This window comes from Mobula birostris, chromosome X (assembly GCF_030028105.1).
Source record: "Mobula birostris isolate sMobBir1 chromosome X, sMobBir1.hap1, whole genome shotgun sequence".
Taxonomy (NCBI): Eukaryota; Metazoa; Chordata; class Chondrichthyes; order Myliobatiformes; family Myliobatidae; genus Mobula; species Mobula birostris.
The window spans coordinates 83,949,776-83,974,691 of record NC_092402.1 but is presented as its reverse complement, the minus strand read 5'-3'; the positions used below and the strand labels follow the sequence as shown (position 1 = coordinate 83,974,691).

At 41.1% G+C, this 24,916-nt stretch overlaps 1 protein-coding gene across 1 annotated transcript in view; it reads left to right on the top strand.

Annotated features, from left to right (window-relative positions):
- Window positions 1-281: 281 nt before the first annotated feature.
- Window positions 282-24,916, top strand: part of sumo1 (small ubiquitin like modifier 1) — a 67,150-nt gene continuing 42,515 nt past the window's right edge. The window contains exons 1-3 of the mRNA XM_072249257.1: window positions 282-410; window positions 17,982-18,053; window positions 18,161-18,238. Of these exons, the coding sequence (XP_072105358.1) occupies window positions 399-410; window positions 17,982-18,053; window positions 18,161-18,238 (162 nt within the window). The 5' untranslated portion in view covers window positions 282-398. The remainder of the gene's footprint in view (window positions 411-17,981; window positions 18,054-18,160; window positions 18,239-24,916) is intronic.

Below are 24,916 nucleotides of genomic sequence, written 5' to 3'. Positions count from 1 at the left end.
CAGAGTATTTTCTGTTTTCAATTAAGGGAGAAGCCTTTGATTAAACCGGAACAAGTCAGTACTTTCAGCCTTTCAAGCACATCCCTCAGTTCTTTGTGTGAAGCGATTTTTCCATTTTGTTGCATCTGATAATTGTAGGATAAAGAATGCACCGGAACTAATGACCCATGCTGCACCAGCCGCCGTGCTTTGATAAATACCATCAGCGTGTGGGGAGCCGTTATACTACAAGTTCCAGAGTGCTTCGAATTATTGCGTCATGCGTTGGCGTTTGTACTACGACGTGACGCAAGGACGTACTTTACTGTGCTTGGTTAGTGCGCAAAAGTGGCCGGTGAGGAGCGTTGATATTTACAGGAGGTCGGATTCCTGCTTCGGTTGATCTGCTCAGCATTGAGATGTCCGATCAGGTGGGGATTTACTGTATTTTTAAACAAACATTGGATTCATTAGTCGTTGAGTGAAAGCTTGGCATCGGTGTGCATCCAAACACTCGGTTCAAATGGAGGCGGAAGGGAAGGAAGCCGAACGAGGGCTTGAGCGCGCATCGGGAAGCGCCCTGTCTGATTTAAATGTTAGATACGATGTGAATTTTATTTTAAAAGTGTACATTTAAGTGGTTTGGTAATGATTTAAAGATTATGAAGTGTAGTAATAGGAGACGGAGTTGAATCGCAATTCCATTTTGCTCCATGTTATTTGCCATCCAAGTACGTTGTTATTGAAATCTTTGATGGAGTTTTGTTTTTCGAACACAATATAGGATATTAATGAATCGCACAGTCTGATCCACGTAATCGAGTGTACACATATCATGTCCTTGAGGATAAACCAAAAAAATGATGATTTTTAATAAAAGTTATGTTATTTCCATATTATGGTTTTTAAAATGAGATCAACCGGTATTCAATTTTGAAATTTATCAAAATTATGTTGCAAGTTTGAATATGTTTCAGAGAATTATTGAAAGTGTGAAGTTTCAGTGTTCAGGAGTATGTACTCATAGGTACATTAACCACTGGAATGTGATTGTATTTTTGATTTAAAAATTCCACCAGTATATTCTGCCATCTTTATGAACTAATTGTGGTTTACTTGTCAACACGAATGGCTTTGCCACCAATAGTATTTAGACAGCTGTAATTTTACATTTTCTTTAGTTGTTAAGACCACAAGACATAGGAGCAGAATTAGGCCATCTGGTCCATCGAGTCTGCTCTGTCATTCAATCATGGATGATCCTTTTTTCCGTTTCCTCCTCAACCCCAGTTCTCAGCCTTCTCCCCGTAACCTTTGATGCCATGTCCAATCAAGAACCTATCAATCTCTGCCTTAAATACACCCAACAACCTGGCCTCCACAGCTGCATGTGGCAACAAATTCCACAAACTCGCCACCCTTTGGCTAAAGAAATTTCTCCACATCTCTGTTTTGAAAGGGCACCCCTCTATCTTGAGACTGTGCCCTCTTGTTAAAATACTTGAATCTACAGAGAGCAAGCACTGGATGTGATTGGCATAAATCAAAAATAAAATAATCTAAAACCTGAAATGAAATTTGAAAATGTTCGCAGTTCATAACAGGTCAAGCAGAATCTGCAGAGATGTAACAATTTTTTTTAGATTATGAGGACACGCAGTCCTCGTTTATTGTCATTTAGTAATGCCTGCATTAAGAAGTGATACATTGTTCCTCCAATGTGATAGCACAGAAACACAGGACAGACCAACACTGAAAAACTGACAAAAACCACATAATTATAACATATAGTTACAACAGTGCAAACAATACTATAATTTGATAAAGAGCAGACCATGGGTATGGTAAAAGTCTCAAAGTCTCTCGAAAGTCCCATCATCTCACGCAGACGGGAGAAGGAAGAAAACTCTCCCTGCATGAGCTTCCAGCACCGCAAACTTGCCGATGCAGCATCCTGGAAGCACCCGACCATAGTCTGACTCTGAGTCTGACTTCGAGCCTCTGACACCGAGCACCATCTCTGCCGAGCGCTTCGCCCCCAGACCCGGCCGCCAGCAACAGGCAAAGCCGAGGATTTGGGGCCTTTGCCTCCGGAGATTCTCGATGGCACAGTAGCAGCGGCAGCGAGCTGGGCATTTCAGAAGTTTCTCCAGATGTTCCTCTGTGCTTCTCACGTCTGTCTCCATCAAATCAGAATTGTGCACGGCATCCTACTTACAAATACGATATAATTCGCTGGAGAGGCTGCGTCGCACCGCCATCTTCTTCTCCCTCCAATTCATTCAGAATTGTGGAAACGTTAGGGAATTTTTAAGATGCAAAGAAAAGAGATTGAGAGAACATAGGTTTGTGGTGGGTCAAATGCAGGAGAGGGCAAAAAGCATGGAATCATAGGCTGAAAAAGGATAACAATGCAATGGAATAAAGATTGGTTCAGAGCGCTCAGTGCCTGTAGAAGAATTACAGTGGACAACAAAGATTTTGCTTTTTGAATACTTTTGGGTGTACCTTGTGTACTTTGGGCTGCTGATCATGAAAATCGCCATTAAATTTCCCTCTCATGCACCGTTTTTAAAAAAAGTTGCCTGTATTTGTTATTTCAATTCATAATTCAAGTCAATTAAAATGTTGCCCCCAGTGCAAGCTCAAAAAAGTTCTATCTTGTCCTGACATGCTTGGGCATGCTTCGGTAGGGTGGATGCTGCATGGTTTTAGAAAGGCTATAAATTTCAGTGAAGGATTTCGATATTTGAGACGCATGTTTCCAAGAATAGGTAATGCCAAGATTAAGGAAGGCATTTTTCACAAATCAAAGGCATCCACAAATCAAACAGGTCATCAATGACAGGCAATTTGAAGAACTTCTAGTGGGGTTGGAGAAAATCACATGGAAGGATGTTGTTGAAAATTTTCTTGGCAACTACAGAACACCAAACTACATGCAGCTGGTTGACAACATGCTTCAAGCATACAAAGCCATGAAGTGCAACATGTCACTAAAGATTCATTTTCTGCATTTCCATTTAGACTTCTTCCCTTGCAAATGTTGCCACTGTCAGTGACGAACATGGTGAAAGATTTCACCAGGACATTTGCGGTCATGGAGAAATGGTATCAGGGCAACTGGAATCCATCAATGCTGGCTGATTATTGTTGGACACTTAAGCAAGAAGCCTCAGACACTGAGTACAAATGAAAATCACCCACAAAACATTTTTAGCTTAGTTGAACTATTGCAAAGCGTCAGTACTGTTATGCAATTAAACACATTATATTCAATAAAAGTTAGTTTCTTGTTTCTCGAAATTCCTATGTGATACAAGTAGTTGAAATTATATTTGTGTTCACCTTCAAGCAGTCTATCATAAATAAAAAAAAAATTCTGAGGAAGCAAGACTTTCGAAAAAATTTGTTGTCCAGTGTTATCTAAAATAGGTTTTCTCTTTGTTGCCTTCAGAAATTTTTATTATGCTTGGTTGAAAGGTGAAGTGCTGTTCCCCAAGTTTACGTGAAGCTCCTTTGCAAGAATGTAGGAGTTTAAAAACCAGGAAGTTTGGGTGAAGTTGAACAACAAATTAAAATGCCAAACAAGTGAAAATCTGCAGATGCTGGAAATCCAGGGAACGCACACAAAATGCTGGAGGAACTCAGCAGGCCAGGCAGCATCTATGGAAAAGAGTACAGTCGGTGTTTTGGGCCAAGACCCTTAAAATGCCAGAGGACTGGAATCATGAGTGTGGACTGAATAGAGGTGCTTTGCAAAGCAGTAATTTAATCTGTGTGATTTAGCATATAAGCATGAATATAATATGTCAAGTTGGAGAAAGTATGTGCAAGTTGTTTAACCTGGAGACAGTGTTTGGGTTTTGGACAGTGGGAAGACGAGATTAAAAAGTAGATGCTACATTCCTTGGAGTAGGATAGAAATGTGCCATAGGAAGAGAATAATTGGTGATAATGGAAGAGTGAACCAGTATGTCCTAGACTCATAGACTGTTTGAAATTCAGAAGAAGAGGCTAAGGGAGGATGTTGGAATTGGAGTATGATCTGTTGATGATGGTGGGGTGGAATGTGAGCGCAAGAGAAATGTTGTGGTTCTGCAGAATGAGACAGGAAAGGTGCAAGTAGAAGTTGAAAGAATGAAATATGGATATGATCCAGAGCAACGTAAATTAGTTTAAGTTTAGCGTCATTCAATGTGTATATAGTTAGAATGAAGTTAGAAGATGTATTAGGCATATTGGTATGAGATGATGTGATAAAGGTTGAAAAACAGGAAGTATGGAAAGATGTATTTGTGTGATATAGAGCAGGAGGAATTGAAAGTTGTGCTATCTTGGAAGCATCTTGCCAGATGGCTCCATTATAACTTTCAGGAACATCCTATCAGTAGGACAGAGCCACCAGCGATAGCAGTAAAGTGGAATATAGATGGGAGGGAGTAGTCTGAGACTCCTCATCATTGATTGCAGACCTGATGAAGTCTCAAGCATCAGGTCAGACCTGGTTCTCCCTTGGTTGACGAATCCAACATCCTCCATATTGAGCAACATTTAGAATGTACTTTAGGTGGGAACTTCAATGTCTATCACCAGAAATGGCTCATAATACCATCATTGACTGCCCTGATTGAGTTTTGAAAGACATACTGTAGCTGCCAGACTAAGTCTGCAGCGTTTGCTTATTTGACCTTAGCTGTTATACTGTAGCAGATAGGTCTGCTCTTTACAGCATTGGTAGTAGTGACTACTGCACAGTCCTTGTGTATATCTTCACACAGTTGACAGTTATCAGCTTCTTTAGCACAGCAATTGTGATGATGCATGGGATAGACTCAGAACAGATCTTGCAGCCCAAAACTGGATATCCTTGAAGGGTCATGGGCCATCAGTAGCAGCAGCATAAAATATACACCAGCAGCATCTCATTACAACAATGGCTAAAGTTGCCTAGGTTCACTCAAGGTAAATCAAGTTCTATATTAGCTAGTGCCTAAGCAGTCTACTCTTAAACATTATCAAAGTGGTATAAGATCATAAGACACGAGCAGAATTAGGCCGTTTGGCCCATCGAGTCTGTTCTGCCATTCAATCATGGCTGATCCTTTTTTTCTATCTCCTCCTCAACCCCAAGTTCCCAGTCTTCTCCCCGTAACCTTTGATGCCATGTTCAATCAAGAACCTATCAGTCTCTGCCTTAAATACACCCAATGACCTGGTCTCCACAGCTGTATGTGGCAACAAATTCACCACCCTTTGGCTGAAGAAATTTCTCCGCATCTCTGTTTTGAAAGGGTGCTGCTCTATCCTGAGGCTGTGCCCTCTTGTCCTAGACTCTCCCACCATGGGAAACATCCTGTCCACATCTACCCTGTCTAGGCCTTTCAACATTCAGAAGGTTTCAATGCGATCTCCCCACTTCCTTCTGAATTCCAGCGAGTACAGACCCAGAGCCATCAAACGTTCCTCGTATGATAACCTTCTCATTCCCAGAATCATCCTTGTGAACCTCCTCTGAGCCCCCTCCAATGCCAGCACATCTTTTCTAAGATGGGGGGCTCAAAACTGTTCACAGTACTCAAGGTGAGGCCTCACCAGTGTCTTATCATCACATCCCAGCTCTTGTACTCTAAACCTCTTGAAATGAGTACTAACATGGCATTTGCCTTCCTCACTACCGACGCTGCCTGGACATTAACCTTTAGGGTGTTCTGCACAAAGACTCCCAGGTCACTCTGCGTCTCAGATTTTTGGATTTTCTCCCCATTTCTCAATGGTACTATCGCTTAACTTTCAATAACCAGCTCATAGATGCTCAGTTTGGATTGCACTAGGACCATTAGGCTTAAAATCTCATCTAAATTTTGTTTTTAAGCAGGGGTTGAAAAGTTGAGAGGTGAGGTGAAAGTGATTGCACTTGTTATCAAGATGGTATTTGACCAAGTATGTTATTAAGGAGCCCTGGTAGTCATTGGATATCAAAGATTTTAATGACTGAACTCATACATTGCACAAATGAAGATGATTGTAGTTTGGTATTGTGACAGGAATGTGTTGGGCCGGTATGTTGAGCTGATTGAGATGAACTTTCCTTCCATTGCTGACTCTGCATTGTTTAATTCCATTCATGACTTCATGGTGCAGACAATATCTGAGTGGCAAGTAATATTTGTAGCATAGAAAGTACCAGACAATCAGTATCTTTAATCTGACAAAAGTTAGTGGGAAGTTGGATAATTGGGAAACTTTTAAAATTCAACCAAAGGCAACTAAAAAATCTGTAAGAAGGGAAAAGATGAAATATGAGGGAAAACTAGCCAATAATATAAAGCAGGATGCTCAAAGTGTTTTCAGTTATATGAAGAGTAAAAGAGAAATGAGAGTTGATATTGGACCACTGGAAAATGATGCTGGTGAGGTAGTAATGGGGGACAAAGAAATGGCAGATGTACTTAATGGGTACTTTGCATCTGTTTTTCACTGTGGAAGACACTAGCAGTGTGCCACAGGTCTGTGAGTGTCAGGGAGCAGAAGTGAGTGCCATTGCTATTACAAAGGAAAAAGTGCTAGGCAAACTGAAAGGTGAAGACAGATAACATTTAATATCCTGCTTTATATTATTGCCTAGTTTGCCCTCATATTTCATCGTTTCCCTTCTTATAGCTTTTTTAGATGCCTTTTGTTGGATTTTAAAAGCTTTCCAATCATCCAACTTCCCACTCACTTAAGCCCTTTCCTTGGCTGTTATGCAGTCCTTAACTTCCTTTGTCAGCCACGGTTGCCTACCCCTGCCACTGGAGAACTTCTTCCTCTGTGGGACATATCTATCCTGCACCTTGTGAACTATTCCCAGAAACTTCAACCATCTCTATTCTGTCATCATCCCTGCCAGTATCCTCCTGCAATCCGCCTGGGCAAGCTCCTCTCTCGTGCCTCTGTAGTTCCCTTTATTCCATTGCAATACTGATACATGTGAGTTTTGCTGATCCCTCTCCAATTGTAGTATGATTCAATCATATTATGATCACTGCCTCCTACGGGTTCTTTTATGTTAAGCTCCCAAATAAAATCTTAGTTATAACACAACACAATCTAAGATAGCCTTTCCCTGATTAGGCTTAAGCACAAGCTGCTCTAAAAAGCCATCTCGTAGGCATTCAACAAATTCCTTCTCTTGCGATCTGACATCAACCTGATTTTCCCTATCCCCTTGCATATTGAAGTCCCCCGTTACAATTGTGACATTACCCTTGTATGCCTTTTCCAGCTCCCTTTGCAATTTCAGCCCCACATCTTGGCTACTAGTTGGAGGCCTATATATGATTCCATAATGTTTTTTTACCCTTGCAATTTCTTAACTCCACCCACAAAGATTTAACATTCTCTGACCCTACGTGACCTCTTTCTAAAGATGTAATTCTGTTGCCAACAGAACCACACCACCACCACCTGTGCCTTCCTGCCTGTCCTTTTGATACAAAATATATCCTTTGATTTTAAGCTCCCAACTCTGACCTTCTTTCATCCACGGTTCAGTGATGCCCACAATGTCATACCGATCAATCTCTAATTACGCCACGAGTTCATCCACCTTATTCCAAGTGCTATGCACATTTAGATACAGCACCTACAGTCCTGCATTCTTCGCCTTTTTAAAAAAAGGATGAACACTCTTGGGTGAACATTCCTTTTAAAAAGAAAAGTTTGCCATTCCTGGTTATACTATTTTTCTCTAATTATTGCTGATGGGGAAGATAACACCATCAGTAATCCATTAGGTAAACTGAAAAGCATGAGCAAGGAAGTTTCATACACTATCTCATGGTTGGGTAGACTAAATTCAGGTAACTGTACAGTACCAAGATCGTTGAATGTCCTACTCTGGAAACTTTTTGGAGAGACATTTTTAATATTATCTCCAATGTATTGAATATAGATATCTCTCCTCACCCTATTACTGCTATCTTTGGACTACCTAAAATTTCCAGTAACCTTTCCCCTTCAGCCCATAGAATGATTGCATTTCTTACTTCAATGGCGAAAAGATGTATCTTACAACATTGGAAAGAGCTTAATGCTCCAGCTACCTTTTTTTGGTTTTCTCAGACGATATTATGCTTGAATTTGGAGAAAATTAGAAGCAATCTTTATGATTCCTCACTTAAATTTGAACAGACCTGGAGATCTTTTATTCAATATTTTCATTTAATGTAATTTTTTTTCTCCTCTTTTTTTGCTCCATATTTATATACCCTTCTTGTTTTTTTTTACTGTTTTTAATGGAGGTTGGGATTGAGGATTATATATAAAAATTAGTATACTATTATGTTACCTTAGTATGTTATGTTTAAATTACATTGTTTGTATTTTTTTGTATTAATATCTCCTGTAATTTTATTATATTCTAACAGTGTATTAGTGCCTTTATGGCTTACCTTTTTGTATACTTATTCAATAAAAAGATTTAAAAAGAAAAAGAAAGATCGTTGAATGTACCTCAGCCTCCTTTCCTTCATTTTCCCCTATAATACCATGCTCTTCCTCTACCCCCTCCCAATCTGAATATAGATTTATTATATTTCATGGATTAATAGAGAATATAATAGGAGATATTTAGCCTTTATCTTTGACAAAAAAGAGCTACCCAGGTTAGTTCCAACATTCAGCACTTGCTCTGTAGCCCTGCAGGTCACATACGAGTACTTTTTAAATAAAATAACTGTCTCTGGTACTGCACGCAGGTCTGGTAACCTATCTACATTCAAAGTTGCTCAACATCTACCCTCCGTGTGGGAGAGAAAAAGGCTCACTATTACTTCCTATCCTTAAAAACATATACTTGTTAATTAGACATAATAAAGGTACCTTGGAATTCAAGTCCATTATTACACAAGAGTTTGTTGCAAGTAGATATGGTAGTGATGGAGGTATATTACATGCTTGTTTTCATAGTCTAGGGTGATGAATATTCATTGGGGTGTTGCAATTTAACAAAGCACTGCTTACTGCATCGGAGTATTGCGCACCACCACACTGCAGGAAGGATGTGGTTTTGCTGGAGAAAATGCAGAGGAGATTCAATAGAATGTTGTCTGGATTGTAGGACTTTAGATTAGTTATGGGGAGAGATTGGTTGGGTTAGTTTTGTTTTCCCTGAAGCAAAGAAGGCTGCAGGGTGACCTGATTAAAAACATTTAACATTTTAAAAAAGCCATAAATAGGGTAATTTGTCAGAATTTATTCTCTCAAGGTGGAGGTAACAAAATCAATAGGACATAGTTTTAAATACAGTCATCTTGTGTGGGCAAATGAGATTAGTGTCGATAGACATAGAGAAAGGTGGCAATAGATGAGGTGAGCTGAAAAGCCTGTTTTAGTCTTGTATAACTCTATGACTCTATGATCCTAGGACAGTAGGGATGACAGGCAAGGTAGTGAAATGCTCCTCTTAACGAGATGTGGGAAGGCAGTGAAACCTCCAGTGTCCCTGGTCAGTACAACTACAAGAAGTGCATCCAGGTGCAGTTTCTAATAATCTGCGTTAAGGAGCTGGAGCTGGAAATGGATGAACTCTGGATCATTTGGGAGGCTGAGGGGGTGCTAGATAGGACAGATAGAGAGGTAGTTACACTTGAGGTGCTGGACACAGGAAACTGGGTGACAGTCAGGAAGAGGAAAGGGGTTAAGGAGCCGGTGAAGAGTGCTTCTGTGGCCATCCCCCTCAATAACTGGGGGTGGGGCGGGGGGTGAAAGGACCTAACAGAGGAAAGTCACAGTGGCACAGAGTCTGGCTCTGTAACTCAGAAGGGAAGTGGGACAGGGGAAGAAGAGGCACACTGTGGTGACAGGGGATTCGTTAGGGGAATGGACAGGAGGTTCTGTGGGCAAGAATGAGATTTCCAGGTGGTCTGTTGCCTCCCGGGTGTCAGGAGCTGGGACATTTTGGATCAAGCCTTCAGCGTTCTTGGGTGGGAGGGTGAACAGCCAGAGGTCGTGGTCCATGTAGGTACTAATGATGTGGGTAGGATGAGTGACAAGCTTCTGCATTGGGAGTTCAGGGAGTTAGGTGCTAGGTTAAAAGGGCTGGACCTCCAGGTTATGATCTCAGGATTGCTACCCATGCCACGTGCTAGTGAGGTCAGAACTAGGAAGATTATACAGTTTAATACATGGCTAAGGATCTGGTGTAGGAGGGAGAGAAAAAGATTTTTGTATCATTGGTCTCTCTTCCAGGGAAGGTGGGACCTGTACAGAAGGGATGGTTTGTAGCTGAACTGGAGGGGCTTGGTAGAATGGGCAAAGAATTGGCAGATGGGATATGGTGTTGGGAAGTCTATGGACATGCACTTTGGTAGAAGGAGTAAAGGTGTACGCAATTTTCTAATTGGGGATTAAATTCAAAGATCTACAAAAAAATACAAAAGGGTGTGGAAGTCCTTGTGCCGATTTCCCTGAATGTTTCCCTTGCATGTTGAGAACTTCTTCCTCTGTGGGACATATCTATCCTGCGCCTTGTGAACTATTCCCAGAAACTTCAGCCATCTCTGCTCTATTGTCATCCCTGTCAGTGTCCTTCTCCAGTCCACCTGGGCAAGCTCCTCTCTCATGCCTCTGTAATTCCCTTTATTCCATTGCAATACTGATACATGTGAGTTTTGCTGATCCCTCTCAAATTGTAGTATGATTCAATCATGTTATGATAACTGCCTTCTTCGGGTTCCTTTACGTTAAGCTCACAAATAAAATCTGAGTTATAGCACAACACAATCTAAGATAGCCTTTTCCCGAGTAGGCTCAAGCACAAGCTGCTCTAAAAAGCCATCTCGTAGGCATTCAACAAATTCCTTCTCTTGCGATCTGACACCAACCTGATTTTCCCTATGCCCTTTGCATATTGAAGTCCCCCGTTACAATTGTGACATTATCCTTATATGCCTTTTCCAGCTCCCTTTGCAATTTCAGCCCCACATCTTGGCTGCTAGTTGGAGGCCTATATATGATTCCATAATGTTTTTTTACCCTTGCAATTTCTTAACTCCACCCACAAAGGTTCAACATTCTCTGACCCTACGTGACCTCTTTCTAAAGATGTAATTCTGTTGCCAACAGAACCACACCACCACCACCTGTGCCTTCCTGCCTGTCCTTTCGATACAAAATATATCCTTTGATTTTAAGCTCCCAACTCTGACCTTCTTTCATCCACGGTTCAGTGATGCCCACAATGTCATACCGATCAATCTCTAATTACGCCACGAGTTCATCCACCTTATTCCAAGTGTTATGCACATTTAGATACAGCACCTACAGTCCTGCATTCTTCGCCTTTTTAAAAAAAAGATGAGTAGAGTTAAAAGGTGGGGGAGGGGAGGGAGAAACACAAGGTGATAGGTGAAATCAGGAGTGGGAGGGATGAAATAAAGAGGTGGAAAGTTGACTGGTGAAGGAGATACAGGGCTGGAGAAGAGGGAACCTAATAAGAGAGGAAAGACAATTGGGTTGGAGCACCAGAGAGAGGCGATAGGTGAAGGAGGGGAAGGGCATTCCCGGAAGTTAGAGAAGTCAATGTTCATGCCATCAGGTTGGAGGCTACCCAGGCGGAATATAAGGTGTTGTTCCTCCAACCTGAGTGTGGCTTCATCTTTGCAGTAGATGAAGTTATGGATAAGCATTTGCAGATTTTCTCTTGTTTGTGATTGGATTGGCATAAAAAAGTTGGTTTTCCAGAGTTCAGTCTTAGTCTAATTGTGTAGGTTATTAATTTTTACAAGAGCAACATGAGTAGGCCAGTCAGCCACTTTAACTCATGTTATGAAATAACTAATTGCATCATATTTTGTATTCCATTGTTCTCAATCCTTCTCAATGAAATAGTTTTTTTCCTGTCCATCCTATCAAATCTGCTTAATGTTAAGAGTTTTTCACTAGGTTATTCTTCTACAGTAAAGTCAAGTTTATTTATCATTTCCTCATAACTTAATCCTAAAATTTATCATGGGGAACAGTTACTTCCTAAACTGCAGTGCTCAAAACTGTCCACAGGGCTCTTGAGTGAAGGCTGACCAAGGTTTTCTGCAACTGGAGCAAATTTCTCATTTTTAATTTAGCTTCCTTGAGGTAAAGATTAATACAAGTTTCCCCCGCCATCCGAAGGTAGAGCGTTCCAATGAAACGGTTTGTAAGCCGAAATGTCGTAAAGTGAAGAAGCAATTACCATTTATTTATACGGGAAAAATTTGTGAGCGTTTCCAGACCCAAAAGATAACCTACCAAATCATGCCAAATAGCACATAAAACCTAAAATAACAGTAACATATAGTAAAAGTAGGAATGATATGATAAACACATAGCCTATAGAAAGTAGAAATACTTTTCTACAATCATTGAAGTACTGTCTAGTGCAGCGAAAATCTCACGCAAGCGCTCTCGGCAGAAGCACTCTCTCCAGTAACCTTTAAACTATGAAGCTGCCAAATCGTACCAAATAACAAATCATACTAAATAACACAAAAATACACAGCCCATATAAAGTAGAAATACTTCTTGCAATCATTGAAGCACAGGCTAGCGCAGTGAAAATCTCACGCATGCGCTCTCGGCGGAAGCACTGTGGGCGCAGGCGCTGTCGGCGGAAGCACTCTCTCCAGTAACCTTTAAGCAACGAGGCTGCCAAATCATACCAAATGACAAATCATACGAAATAACACAAAAATACACAGCCCATATAAAGTAGAAATAATGTATGTACAGTGTAGTTTCACTTACGGGAATCGGGATGGTGTGTGAGGCTGAGTCGTCGGAAATTGGGGTGGTGGGAGGTAGAGGACACTGGAGTGTCATCTCATCGTAGTCTATTTCCAATAGGGCAGCCAGGTCATCATCTTCTATGTCTGCCTGCCTCGATGTCGAAGGTCGAGGTTCGTCGCCTGCTGTGGCTGATGTGCAAGGCTTGAAAAACGACAGTATACTTGACTGCTGAGCCTCGCGCATTTTTAGATCATACAGTTCTTTGTAAGCACTCAAAATATCCTGCAAACCTGCCCTAAACCTATGTGCCCTCTCAAAATTAAAGTCAGACTTTTCTGCAATCATTGCAGCGCTGTCAATCGCAGCAAAAATCTCACACAACTGCTTCACGTTCAGTCCCTGGACGACTTCATTTTGGCTACTGCGTTCGGTTTCAATTGTTATCTTTTCCTCTTCCAATTGCATCAGCTCTTCATCTGTCAATTCTTGGTCATGGGATGCCAAAACCTCTTCAACATCATCTTTGTCAACTTCCACAAGCTCAGCCTCCCTAGCCAAGCTCACTATTGTCATATTTATTGTTGATGGTTCGAAGCCTTTAAAATAGTTCACTGCTTCAGGACATTGTTTCCTCCAAATGCCACTTCTCATCGAGACTGTTAGCCTATTGAGAGCATCTCCAATGTTGGCGATTGCCAGTTTTATATTGCAGTCTTTCCACATCTCTCGCAAAGATGCTTCGGAGTTGTCCTCTCTGTCAATAGCACTTACAATAAAATCCATCACATTTTGCGTATAGTAAGCCTTAATTGTGGCTATTAGGCCTTGGTCATAGGGCTGCAGCAACGATGTTGTATTCGGCGGTAAGAACGCAACACAAATGTTACTGCCATACTCGGTAATGGCAGGCGGATGAGTAGCACAATTATCGACAATCACAAGACACCTATTATTGGGGTTATTTTCTCTACAGTATTTTTCAACAAAAGGACTAACGTATCTGCTCATGTACTCAGAAAAAAGCACTTGGGTGTTCCAACTGCTTGGATGTGAACGGAACACAACGGGAAGTGTTTTCTTATCAACGCCTTTAAGTGCCCTCGGATTTTCTGAATGGTACACTAGTAGAGGCTTAAGGACAGCATCACCAGTGGCGTTAATAATAGGCATTCGATGCCTTGTGTCCCTTAGCCTGCTTTTCTTCTTTCGAAATAAATGTCTTGATCGACAATTTTTTCCAATAAACTGCAGTTTCGTCACAGTCAAACATTTGCTTATACGAATAACCATCTTCTCTAATTATTTTCTTCAGTTCTGCTGGGAACCTTTCAGCAGCTTCAGTATCAGCCGAAGCACTCTCTCCAGTAAACGTTGAACTATGAAGCTGCCCTTGCCTCAGAAACTGATCAAACCACCCGTGACTACCTTTAAATTCCACTTTTGCAATACTTTCATCACCATTGGCCAGTGCTTTGTGTTTCAGCTTATTAAAAAGACTGACTGATTTCTCCTTAAGTATAAGAAAACTTAACGGAACACCACGTTTTGTACACCCATCAATCCACTCAAGCAATAGACTTTCCATTTTATCCATTACTGGATGCCGACTAAGAGAGACCACTTTGCTATGAGCAGAACCAACAGTAACATCGGCAGCTTTCAAGATTTTTTCTCTCTGCGTATAAATAGTGCGAATGGTGGATGCAGGCAAGTTCAACGCGTGGAGAATGTCCTTACTTCGTTCACCACGATCGAAATGCTTAATTATGTCTAGTTTTACGCTAAGTGTAACACCCTTATGAGCTCTTTTAGGCTTTTCCGATACCTTCGAACTCATCTTGCTAACGGATGCACAAAATAAATCAAGATAAAGCACGTGTTTAAGCGATGCCGGCTAGAATGCAGTTCCGGAGGAGGAACTTGCTGTTCGAGCGTGCGCGGCTTTTTTTTTTGCACGCCGGCAATTTTTTTCACACGCCGCCATTTTTCGCGCGCTGCTTTTTTCGTAACAGTGAAAAAACCTTCTGTGAGCGAAAACAGGGTACTAATGTAGGTCTTTCGTAACAGTGAGGTTTCGTAAAGCGAACGTCTGAAAAGCGGGGGACACCTGTATCACATTAGTACTTTTATATTTTTCTGCGGAAGAAGGTAGGAGAATGGGATTGAGAGGGGTAGTAAATCAGCCATGATGGAATGGCTGAACAGATTTGATGGGCTGAATGGCCTAATTCTGTTCTTCTGTCTTGTGGTCTTTTCTGCTGTAGCTATTCTCTGTTATTCCAGTTTCCATTTCTATGTTGCATCTATTGTCAAGGTAACTGAAGCTCTTGTTGACAGTGTTATCAAATGTTGCCTGTTCACCAGTAACTTACTTACCGATGCTATGTTACCAAGAAAAACGATTAATTTTGCCTCTGCTTTAATTTCAATTCATTCTGACTAAGTTTTGTTTTAAATTAAAGGAAAAGTGAATGACATGTGTACATTAATTTAACCACGATCACACCTGAATGTATGTGATTAATCAGTATTAGGCACTCTTGATTACACCTTTTCCAACCTCAGATCAAATAAATGCTCCTTCCTTTTCACATACAAGATGCTTTCCTCCTTGGCATGTTCAGTGGTGGTCCTGCCTCCACCTCCTTATTAACTCAGTTGTCTTTATCTGAAAGCCTGATTGTCAGTAAACATCTTCTGCTTCATCATGAATATAGATGGATGATTAGCTCTCAATTTGAAAATATACTTTTTTTTTTAATATCCACTTGTATCACTGGCATCTGGTGCCAAAGATATTGTTGCAACAAGTCAAATTTCTGTTAAGTTGTGCATAATATTTACTCATACAAACATTTTGCAGCTACAGCAAGTTCTGGTTCGAGAGCCAGATCTTGTTTTTGTGCATCATAGCCTCCTGCCTGATGGTAGAAAGTCAAAGAGGATGCTGGATGGATGGGTGGGATACATAATAATACTAAGGGCCTTGCATATGCTGCACTCCTGATAAATGTCCCAGATGGATGGTAGGGAGACCCCTATGGTCCTCTCAGCTGTTTTCATAATCCTTTGTAGAGACTTCTGGTCTGATGCTCGACTGCTCCCACACCAGATGGAGATGCAACTTGTCAGGACACTCTCAATGGTGCTCCTGTAAAAAGCAATTAAGATGGAAGGACGCGGGGTGAGAGCCTTGTTTGCTTCAATCTTAGGAAGTGGAGGTGCTGCTGTGCTGTCTTGTTCAGGGAGGTGATATTAAGGGACCAGGTGAGGTCACCTGTGATGTGAACTCGCAGGATTTTGTTGCCTTAGCTCTCGCTATGGAGGAGCCATGTACTTGCAGACAGGGATGGTTTGTTTGCGCCTTCCTGAAGTCCACAATGATTTCCTTTGTCTGGCTTTCCACGTTCTGGCTTGAGTTGTTCTTCTCACACCAATCCACCAACCACTCCAGTTCCTCACTATACTCTATCTCGTCATCGTTCTTGATAAGGCCAACCACTGTTGTGTCATCCACAAACTGAATGACACGGTTTTGAGCTGGATCCTGCGACGCAGTCATGCATCAGCAGTGTGAACAGCAGTGGGCTGAGCACACAGACCTGGGAAGTGGCCATGCTCAGTGTAATGGGATGAGAGATGTTCCTGCCCACACGGACTGATTGTGGCCTTACTATTCAGAAGTCTAGTATCTAATTAGTGAGGGTGATGTTGAGACCCAGAAAGGACAGTTTTCCCCCCACCACTTTCAAAGATTCATTTTGCCTTCCTGATGGAGCAGGAAAGCACAGTTCTTTCTTCCCTGAGAGCTGTCTTATCTCTCGATCCTGGCATGGATCTCTGCAGTAAGCCATGGCTTCTGATTTGCCCTCACTTGGATGTGTTTCATGATAGTAACATCCTCAGTACACTTCCCTACGTAGCTGGTCACAGAATCCACGCAATCCTTGATGTTAACATGGTTGCCATAAGTTGCAGCCTCCTTGAACATTCTCCAGTTCGTATTATCAAAGCAGTCGTGCAGTGCAGAGATTACACCCCCAGGACAGGTTTCCACCACCTTTAGAACTGGTTTGACCTGTTTGATCACTGGTTTGTATGCTGGAATTAACATTACAGAAAAGTGATTTGAGAGTCCAATGTGGGGTCGAGAGACTGATTTATAAGCACCTGGTATGTTAAGCGTAAACCAGGTTTCATGTATTTTCACCTCTGGTTGCAAAATCAACATGCTGGTAGAATTTAGGCAGAACGGTCTTTAGGTTTGCGTGGTTAGAATCATCTATGATAATGAAGAGACCATCAGAATGTTTGGTTTGAAAGTCACAGATGCTGCCGTAGAGCTCATGCAGGGCCTGGCCAGCATTGGCGGGGGTGGAGGTGGTTGGTGAGGATATATACAGCTACCAACACAATTGTGGTGGACTCTCTCGGTGCCACTGTGGTACAAGTTCACCAAATACCACAACCAGATCTTGCACATTTTCAGTTGAAGGTTGTTAAGGCCATTGGTAACATTGGAAGATCATTTTGGGCTTTGGCTGTGGTTGTTAGAATCAAGCATTTGGTGGTGTAATTGGGATCAGGGACTGCCTTTGTTCTGTGGTGTGGGGATTATTCAAGAGATGGTCTGTTGCTCTGTTTTTAGGTGTGGGAAATCAGAAAAAGAAACTGGCTTATTTATGTGTTTGAAGAGAGTGGGGGTGAGAAGAGAAGTAATTGGAGCAGGGACTGACATGTCCTTGTTCCTCTAGAGAGGAAAGGGAATGTTGTCGCCGGAGGAGATAGGTATTCAGAGGCTTGAGTGTGGATGAGCAGGAAAATTATAAGGTTGGAAGAGGCAATTTGAATATTGTAAACTGTGGGAAAGATTTTAGGGGTATAAGAATGTAGGAAGTAATTTTGCTGCAGATGGAATCTACACCAGGATTGAAAGGGCGATGGACACGAGGAAGTGATGGTTGTCATGTTGTGCTTAAAATAATTTGCGGTTGTGTGGTACTGAAGAAGAACAGCATTATACAGTTATATTTCTTATCTATTGCAAAATAGCTTTGTATATAAAATAATGTATTAAATAATTTTGTAATATGCTCCCTTCCTTCATATTCAACAAATGGAAAGATTGACATTCCTATATTCAAGCAAATTCTAATGTGACTTGTTTACAAATACAATATCACAAGTGCAGGTAGCATCCACCTGAGCAACTGTGTTATTTTTCTAACCTAAGTTATCCTTCCTATTGTGATTAGGAGGCAAAGCCTTCCAGCCAGTCGGGAGAAAAAAAAGATGGAGAATATATTAAATTAAAAGTTATAGGCCAAGTAAGTGTCATACCTCAATAACTTTATCTTATTCAGTTTTGATTAAGAATGAATTTATTTCAGATAAATAAAACTAAAGGACATGAAATACACTTTATTTTTGAAAGGACAACAGTGAGATCCATTTCAAAGTGAAAATGACCACACAGCTAAGAAAGCTGAAGGAGTCCTACTGTCAGCGGCAGGTAAGACCACAAAGTCCGATATCATCCTCCTTGCAAGGGAAAAATTGTTTCAGATGGAATTAATTATAATAAGATATTCAGTAATGTTTTCAAGAGCTTGTGTTTTTCTTCAATGCTAAGGTAGGGAAACCATATGTGGACTAATATACATTTATGTCATGATAATACTCGATGTGATTTAAAATAAAATTGTCACATCAAATTGCTGCGAGCTGCCAACAATAGCAAAGCTTTAAATTGTAATTCACTCAAAATGTTCCCTGTGGGCATAACTATAATTTAAAAAAACAGCACTTATAAAGGTAACGCTGCAACACACATCAAAGTCGCTGGTGAACGCAGCAGGCCAGGCAGCATCTCTAGGAAGAGGTACAGTCGACGTTTCGGGCTGAGACCCTTCGTCCTGATGTGTGTTGCTCGAATTTCCAGCATCTGCAGAATTCCTCGTGTAAAGGTAACGCTGGGTGTTTTTCACAGTTGAAGGTGATGTGGCAGAGAAAATTCCCATGCCTTGAATTGTACTTTGCTGCAGAGCAATGTAGTACTCAAATCCAAATATCTGAAGTTAGACTAAAATTACAATTTTAAAAGAAAAGATGTGCACTTAAATTTTAAGACCATAAGATTTAGGAGTAGAATTAAACCAATTGGCACATCGAGTATGCTCTACCATTTCATCATGGCTGATCCAATTTTCTTCTCAGCTCCCGTCTCCTGCCACCTTTCTATATTCCTTCATGTCCTGATCAATCAAGAATCTTATCAAACTCTGCCTTAAGTATACATAAAGTCTTGTCTTCCACAGCTGCCTGTGGCAAAGAATTCCAAAGATTCACTATTCTCTGACTAAAGAAATTCCTCGTCAGCTCTATTCAAAAAGGACACCCCTTTATTCTAAAGCTGTGTCCTCTGGTCTTCGACTCTCCCATCGAAGGACACACCTTCTCCACATCCACTCTATTAAGGCTGTTCACCCATTCTGTAGGTTTCAACGAGGTCACCTCTCTTTCTTCTGAATTCCAGTGAATACAGGCCCAGGGCCATCAAACATTCTTCATAAGACAAGTCATTCAATCATGGAATCATTTTCATGAAACTCCTTTGAATCCTCTCCAGATTCAGCACATCCTTTCTAAGAAAGACCATAAGATATAGGAGCAGGAGTAGGCCATTTGGCCCATCGAGTCTGCTCCGCCATTCAGTCATGGGCTGATCCAATTTTCCAGTCATCCCCACTCCCCTGCCTTCTCCTCATACCCTTTGATGCTCCGGCTAATCAAGAACCTACATACATTTCCCAATACTGTATTCCGTCTGCCACTTTTTTGCCTGTTCTTCCAATTTGTCTGGTCCTGCTCAATCACATTGCTTCTTCAGTACTAGTTGCCCCTCCACCTATCTTTGTATCATCCACAAACTTTGCCACAAAGCTATCAATTCTATTATCTAGATCATTGACAAGCGATGTGAAAAACAGCAGTCTCAATACTGACCCCTGAGGAACACCACTAGTCACTGGAAGCCAATGAAAAATACCTGTCAGTCATTCCTCTATGCATGCCAGTATCTTTCCTGTAACACCATCGGATTTTATCTTGTTAAGCAGCCTAATGTGTGACACCTTATCAAATGCCTTCTGAAAATCCAAGTAAATGACATCCACTGCCTCTCCTTTGTCCACCCTGCTTATTATTTCCTCGAAACACTCTAAGAGATTTGTCAGGCAAGATTTCCTTTTATAGAAACCATGCTGACTTTGACTTATTTTATCATTAGTCTCCAAGTACCCTGAAACCTCATCATGTATAATGGACTCCAACACCTTCCCAACCACTGAAGTTAGGCAAACCTGCCTATAATTTCCTTTCTTTTGTCTTCATCCCTGCTTAAAGAATGGAGTGTCATTTGCAATTTCTTAATCCTCTGGAACCATGCCAGAATCAAGTGATTCTTGTAAGATCATAACCAATGCATCTGTTATCTCTTCAGCATCCTCTCTCCGAACTCCGGGATGTAGTCCATCTGGTCCATGTGACTTATCCACTTTAAGACCATTCTGTTTGCTGAGCATATTTTCCTTTGTAATAGCAAAGGCATTTACTCCCGCTCTCTGACACTCACAGACATCTGGCATACAGCTCGTGTCTTCCACAGTGAAGAAAGATGCAAACTTTCCATTAAATTAATCTGCTGTTTCTTTGTTTCTCAATTACTACCTCACCAGCATCATTTTCTAGTGGTCCAATATCAACTGTCACTTCCCTTTTATTGTTTATAATAACTGAAAAGTACTTTTAGCATCCTGCTTTATATTATTGGCTAGTTTGCCCTCGTATTTCTTTTCCCTTCTTAATTGCTTTTTGGTTGCTTTTTGTTGGATTTGAAAAGTTTCCCAACCATCCAACTTTCCACTTACTTTTGCTACTTTATATGCCCTTTCCTTGGCTATTATGCAGTCCTTAACATCCTTTGTCAGCCAGGGTTGCCTACCCCTGCCATTTGAGAACAACTTCCTCTGTGGGACATATCTATCCTTTACCTTGTGAACTATTCCCAGAAACTTCAGAATCTCTGCTCTGCTGTCATCCCTGTCAGTATTCCCTTCCAATCTACCTGGGCAAGTTCCTCTCTCATGCCTCTGTCATTCCCTTTATTCCATTGCGATACTGATACATGTGACTTATGTTTTTCCCTCTCAAATTGCAGTATGAATTCAGTCATATTATGATCACTGCCTCTTAAGAGTTCCTTTACATTAAGCTCCCTGATAAGATCAGGGTTATTACACAACACCCAATCTAAGATATCCTTTTCCTGATTAGGCTCAAGCAAAAGCTGCTCTAAAAAGCCATCTTGTAGACATTCAACAAGTTCCTTCTCTCACGATCCGACACCAACCTGATTTTCCTAATCCCCTTGCATATTGAAGTTTGCCATTACAATTCTGTCTTTACATTTATTACATGCCTTTTCCAGCTCCCTTTGCAATCTCAACCCCATATCTTGGCTACTATTTGGAGGCTTGTATGTGATTCCCATAATGTTTTTTCACCCTTGCAGTTTCTTAAGTCCACCCACAAAGATTCAACATTCTCTGACCCTGTGTCACCTCTTTCTAAAGATGTAATTCCATCTCTTGCCAACAGAGCCACACCACTGCCTGTCCCTTCCTGACTGTCCTTTCAATACAAAGTATTTCCTTTGATAGTCTTCCTCACTGTCCACTACACCCGCAATCTTGGTGTCATTCGCAATTTTGCTGATCCAGTGAGCCACGTTATCATCCAGATAATTGGTATAGATGGCAAACAACAACGGACCCAGCACTGATCCCTGTGGCATACCACTCGTCACTGGTCTCCAGTCAGAGAGGCAACCATTTACTCCCACTCTGGCTTCTCCAAGAAAGCTAATGTCTAATTTACTCCCTCATCTGGAATGCCGAGCGACTGAACCTTCTTGACTAACCTCCCATGTGGGACCTTGTCAAATGCCTTGCTAAAATCCATGTACACAACATCCACTGCCTTAGCTTCATCCACTTTCTTGGTAACTTCCACAAAAAATTCTACAAAAGATTGGTTAGACATGATCTACCATGCACAAAGCCATGTTGACACTCCTTAATTAGTCCATGTCTCTCCAAATACTGGTATATTCAGTCCCTTAGAATACCTTCCAATAACTTCCCCACTACTCACGTTAGGCTCACCATCCTACAATCTCCTGGTTTGTTTTCAGAGCCTTTCTTGAACAACGGAACAACATTGGGTATCCTTCAATCCTCTGGTACTTTAGCTGTTGCTAAGGATAATGTAAATATCTCTACTAGGGCTCCGGCAATTTCTGCACTTGCCTCCCGTAGGGTCCAAGGGGCACCTTGTCAGACCCTGGGGATTTATCCAGCCTGATTTGCCTCAGGACAGCAAACACCTCTTTCTCTGTAATTTGTATCGGGTCTATGAAGTTAATGCCACTTAGCCTCACTTCTATAGACTTTATGCCTGTCTCCTGACTAAAAAAAAAAAAAAAAAATTATTTAAGATCTCCCCAATCTCTTTTGGTTTCATATATGAATTACCATTCTGATCTTCCAGGGGACCAACTTTGTCTCTTGCAATCCTTTTGTAGAATTTCTTAGGATTTTCCTTTACCCTGTCTGCTTGCACAACCTCGTGCCTTCTTTTAGCCCTCCTGATTTTTTTAAGTGTTCTCTTGAATTTCCTATTCTCCATAGGAACCCCATTTGTTCCTACCTTCCTATACCTTTTTTCCTTAACTGAAGCCTAAATATCTTTTGAAAACCAAGGTTCAATAGAAACATGAAAAACCTACAGCACAATACAGGCCCTTCAGCCCACAATGCTGTGCCAAACATGTCTTACCTTAGAAATTACCTCAGGTTACCCATAGCCCTCTATTTTTCTGAGCTCCATGTACCTATCCAGGAGGTTCTTAAAAGACCCTATTGTATCCGTTCAATAGTGCCATTTAATATAAGAGAAATACATATGCACTATACATCCTGAAATTCTTTTTCTTCACAGCCATCACAAAAACAGAAGTGTCCCAAAGAATGAGTGACAGTTAAAACATTGGAACCCCAAAGCCCCCCTACTTCCCTCTCCCACACACAAACAGCACCAAAGCAACTACCCTCTCCTGCCTCCACCCACTTCCACAAAAAAGCATCAGCACTCTCCACCTACTAAACATGCAATAGCAAAGCCTCCAATAAAGACCATGATCTGCAGCTCAACAAAAGTATCAACAAGTATGAAACTTCCCGTGTTACTTGTGTAGCCCCCTGGCAAGCCTCAGGGTCGCTCAGCTCGCTGTTGTCTAGGGAGACAGCGCTCGGCCCCGCCAAACTAGGTAATTAGTTTGTGTGGATGCTGTGTGACGTACCCCACCCCGCCCAAATAACAGACAATACACCAGATGCAATTAAATGAACTACAGTTTATAGATATTACTGGAACTATATAATTAATAGAGAATAAAATATAAAAGGAAAATAAAAGACACCACACTTATCAAAGTTCAACCTCTTTGTGCACAAACAGTTGGAGCTCGGAACCTTCCTTCTTCACCCTGCGATCCCCTCGGTCCACCTTGACCTGCCGCCTGGGACCAACAACAGTGGTCGACCAGACGCTCCACACGAGTCCGTCTCCGTCTCCTCTCCTCGCCGACCACCCTGGACCTCGGACTCCTGATCGGGGTCTGACCCTGTTAGCCAACTCACAGCACCTTGTCCATCCTCACTCTCTCTCTCGTGCCTTCTCCCCAAAAACCCGCGCATCACAGTAACTTACAAACACACAGAAAGAATATCATCTATTCCAATTGGTTCGTAACGCCCTCTTATCAATAACATAATCCAAACAAACTGCCAGCGGGAGGACTTTCTCAGCAGTTAACATAACAGAGAAGCCATTCCAATTATAACATAACAAAGAAGCCATTTTAATTAGCCTACACAGTAACATAAAAGAAGAAACCCCTTACACTTGTGTTTATCTAATCCTGTACCATGTATTCTGGAATTCTTCTGTATGGATTTGGAGAACCGAATGGAAAGAGCATCCATTTTATATCTTTCATTTCATCTGAATGTGGCTCTTTTGAGCGATGAACTTTTGAAATATATCATGTTGTAGAGAAATTTGACAACTACTTGCAACATAGCAAGGTTCCCTGAAGAGCAATCAAGTCCAAGATATAGTCTTGATGGTTCAATCTTAACCAATTAACATGGAGAACTTCCCTGCTGTCCTATGAGAGTTAGCGGAGAATTTTTATAATCATCTGAGGATATGCAGGATCTCAGCTTAACAGTCCATGTGAATGACTGTCTTTGTATTAGGTTATTACTCTTCTAACAGTGCATTGGGTGTCAACCTGAATTATGTGCTTAAGTTTCTGGAGTGTTGTTTGAACCTTGAACCTTCAGCCTTCAGACACAAAAGGCAAGATTGAAATATACCTGTATTTTTCAAATGGCAGGAATTGCTTTTGCTCTTAAAGTGAACAAGAAAGTTAACCACAAAGGAAGTTACTTTGTCACTTTGGTGCAGAAATTAAAGGAAAAAATAGCATTAATATGCATTTCTCAAAAAGATTAATGTATATACTACTACAGATTATATATAAAAAAAATCACAAGGATGATGAGATTTACAGTTTTGTTTTACTTAAACTTGTGTGAATAATATAATCAGTAAAGCTAGCTGGGAGTAATTGTTGAAACTGCTTTGCCAGAGAACTGAATTATTGGTAATTTAATAGATGATGAATTGGTTTCATAGTGTTGGCTGTGTACATTGATTGGACACTATTTCATTAATAGGCTAGGAAGCTTTTTTTTTCATGGCCATTTAGCTTGATTATATTGTCAAAAGTTAATTGTAATATAAAAAATTAAGGCAAAGGATTAAGAGTTCATCACAATCCATTGTAATTTTTTAAGGAAAACTTCCCAAAGTGAAATGTACAAATCAGAGTTGTGCTAGGTACAGCCTGTGCCAAATGCAGTCTGTGGGCCTTGGTAATCCAGCAACAAAGCTCAGGCAACTCTGTTCTATTTGCACTTATTTTCTAGTTTCCATTTATAATTTTGTGAGCTTGGAGTTTTGGAAGAGCTCTTGATGTTGCGTCGTTGATGGATATTTACTA